The sequence below is a fragment of the Penaeus vannamei genome, chromosome 3, assembly GCF_042767895.1.
Source record: "Penaeus vannamei isolate JL-2024 chromosome 3, ASM4276789v1, whole genome shotgun sequence".
Classification (NCBI taxonomy): Eukaryota; Metazoa; Arthropoda; class Malacostraca; order Decapoda; family Penaeidae; genus Penaeus; species Penaeus vannamei.
The window spans coordinates 45,771,882-45,774,381 of NC_091551.1; the positions used below are offsets into that span (position 1 = coordinate 45,771,882).

Below are 2,500 nucleotides of genomic sequence, written 5' to 3' on the forward strand. Positions count from 1 at the left end.
TTAAGGATAGGTGGTCCAAGCCTTTGTTCTGGGTATGGTAGGAGGATAGGGAACAAGGGTTAATATGTTTACAAATGGGTATGACTTAATTCTAGGTGTTGGGGAAGAATGAGAGGACTTTATGGTATGTCTAAATTACTTGGCTTTGCGGCTAGACAGACATGGCTTGAGGGTAAGACGCTTGAATAGTTGTCATTCAGGCAGGGTAGGTGTGCATTATATCCACAGATTTCGCAACGAGAAATGTATGGTTAAATGAAATACAATTATCCTTTATTATACTGCTAGTTAGCAGGGTAACTAAAAGTTAAGAATATTTTTAAAATATTTTTAAAAGTTAACATATTTTTTAATTTATTTAACCAGAGGTATGTCTTAGCCCAAATTACATGCCATTAGTTTTGGTGGTGATCCGGTTCCTGTGCAGGATAATTCAATTTTTATCAAAGTTCTATCAATGGTGTGTGTCTTAGAACAAATTAAACGCCATTGAATTTTAGTAGTGATCCGGATCCAAGAATTTTTTATGTAATTTTTCGTGTGAATATTTTTATTGAATCAGAGGCCCTATTGCCTTGGCGGAGGTATGCGTTCTCAAGGTGCTTCTAATATTATAGATATAACAATCACAATTCGGTTACTAGCTCATATATCTGCATGTTTATATCCTATTACAAAAGTACACGAGCAATACAAAAAGTCACAATAGAGTAAATAGTAACGAAAAAAATAAGACTAATAATACAATACCCTTAAATACAATAACCCATAATACAGCAATCACTCACCCCATTCCATTGCAGCCGCGGTGATGGGAGCTTTCACAGTGATGGTAGGTCCTCGTGCGTGTGTCATCATAGGCTCCCTGACCGTGACAGCTGGTCTGCTGGCTGCTGTTCCCGCTGTTTCCATCGTGCATATTGCCTTTACTCTGGGAGCGCTTGTAGGTATGGTCTGGTGTTGTCGGATTTTTTGGCACTATTTTGGTGTTAAAATGTTGGGGGGGGAGTCTGCATTGTCTAAACGGTTGGATAATTTGTTGCCAAAGTGATAGGTTGAAAGGTACGAAAACAAATGAATAAATAACTTAACAAAAGATATGAATCTTTTATTAAGAAGCAGAACTAAATAAAATCAAACAAAATAAACTAAAAAGCATTAAGAGTACAAACCTCTACGGACGCAAAAATCTGTCTGAGTATAGTTGTAAAAATCAATTGTAGAAAAAAACAGCTTCAAAACACCTGTTTATCATAATTTCCCAGAGTGCTTACGCTGGTGGAAAAAAAAATATCATTTGTATGTGGATATGAATTACAAAAAAAAAAAAAATAATAAAATAAAAAAAAATAAAAAAATCTAAACTCTGGATTTCTCCACAAAGCGTCTGTGCCTCAGAAAAGAAAAAAAAAACACACCTTCACTTATTACATTTGATGTTTCACACAAAAAAATATGACATTAAAATCATATCTACCGTTTTTTTTCCATTCTATCAACCTGACACGAATGTCTCACCTTTCGAAAATCGTGTCTCCGTTGCAGGCGTGGGGCTGTGCATGAGCGAGACCCCGGGTTTCTTGGCGGTCACGGATTACTTCCAAGACAAGCGGGCTTTGGCCAATGGCTTCCGTGCCGCTGGGAATCCCCTCGGTGGCGTCCTCTTTTCCCCTCTCGTCGTGGCGCTGCACCAGTATTTTGGCCTCCAAGGCGCTCTCATCCTCATGGCCGGCATCATGCTCCACATGGCCATCCTCGGCGCGCTCATGAGGCCCTTCCAGATCCACCAGAATCTCGTCCAAGCTGAGTTCTGGAAGGATCAAGCTCGCCAAAATACGCCCGGCTTGAGGGTCTCGTCCTCCCAGCAGATCAAACCCTCGGACCAGAAGAGGGAGAAGAAGAAGCCACTGAACTTCCGCATGCTGAAGAACCCCTCGTACTTGATCTACCTCTTGATGGTCATGTGCGTCAACATCGCCATGCCCAACGCCCTCCTGTACACGCCTACTTACGGGAAATCAATAGGACTAAGTGCCTATGAGAATTCGGTGATCGCCTCGTACACTTCGGCCTGCGATTTCGTCATGAGGTTGCTGTGCGGATGGACGTCGAGCCTGAAACTGTACGAAGCCCACCATGGTCTCATCGCCGGGTATGTGGCGTTAGATTTCCATTTGTGGATGGTATTTGAGAGCACTGGTGTAGTGTCAAATGTGCTTAATTGGGAGGTAAATACACACATACACACACACACTCAAACAAACACTAACATTCAATAATAATGTTTATAATAACGATAATAACAAATCCTTAATTTTCAGGCTTTTAGTCGGAGGAATCGGATGCCTGCTGACGCCTCTCTGCAACAACATGTGGCAACTCCTGGGGGCTGCCACGTCGTTGTCCTTCTGCATGGCCTTCTTCTGGACGCTCATCAACACCCTCCTCGCTGACGAGTTCGGGGGCGACGCCATGGCCAGCACGTGGGGCTTCTTCAGGA

The 2,500-nt window shown here is 42.3% G+C and overlaps 1 protein-coding gene across 1 annotated transcript in view; it reads left to right on the forward strand.

Moving 5' to 3' along the window:
- The window catches only part of LOC113820228 (monocarboxylate transporter 13), an 11,396-nt gene that overhangs the window by 7,078 nt on the left and 1,818 nt on the right, over positions 1–2,500 (forward strand). Inside the window, exons 4-6 of the mRNA XM_027372577.2 lie at positions 804–947; positions 1,546–2,152; positions 2,322–2,500. The exon at positions 2,322–2,500 is cut by the window's right edge and continues 42 nt beyond it. Of these exons, the coding sequence (XP_027228378.2) occupies positions 804–947; positions 1,546–2,152; positions 2,322–2,500 (930 nt within the window). The remainder of the gene's footprint in view (positions 1–803; positions 948–1,545; positions 2,153–2,321) is intronic.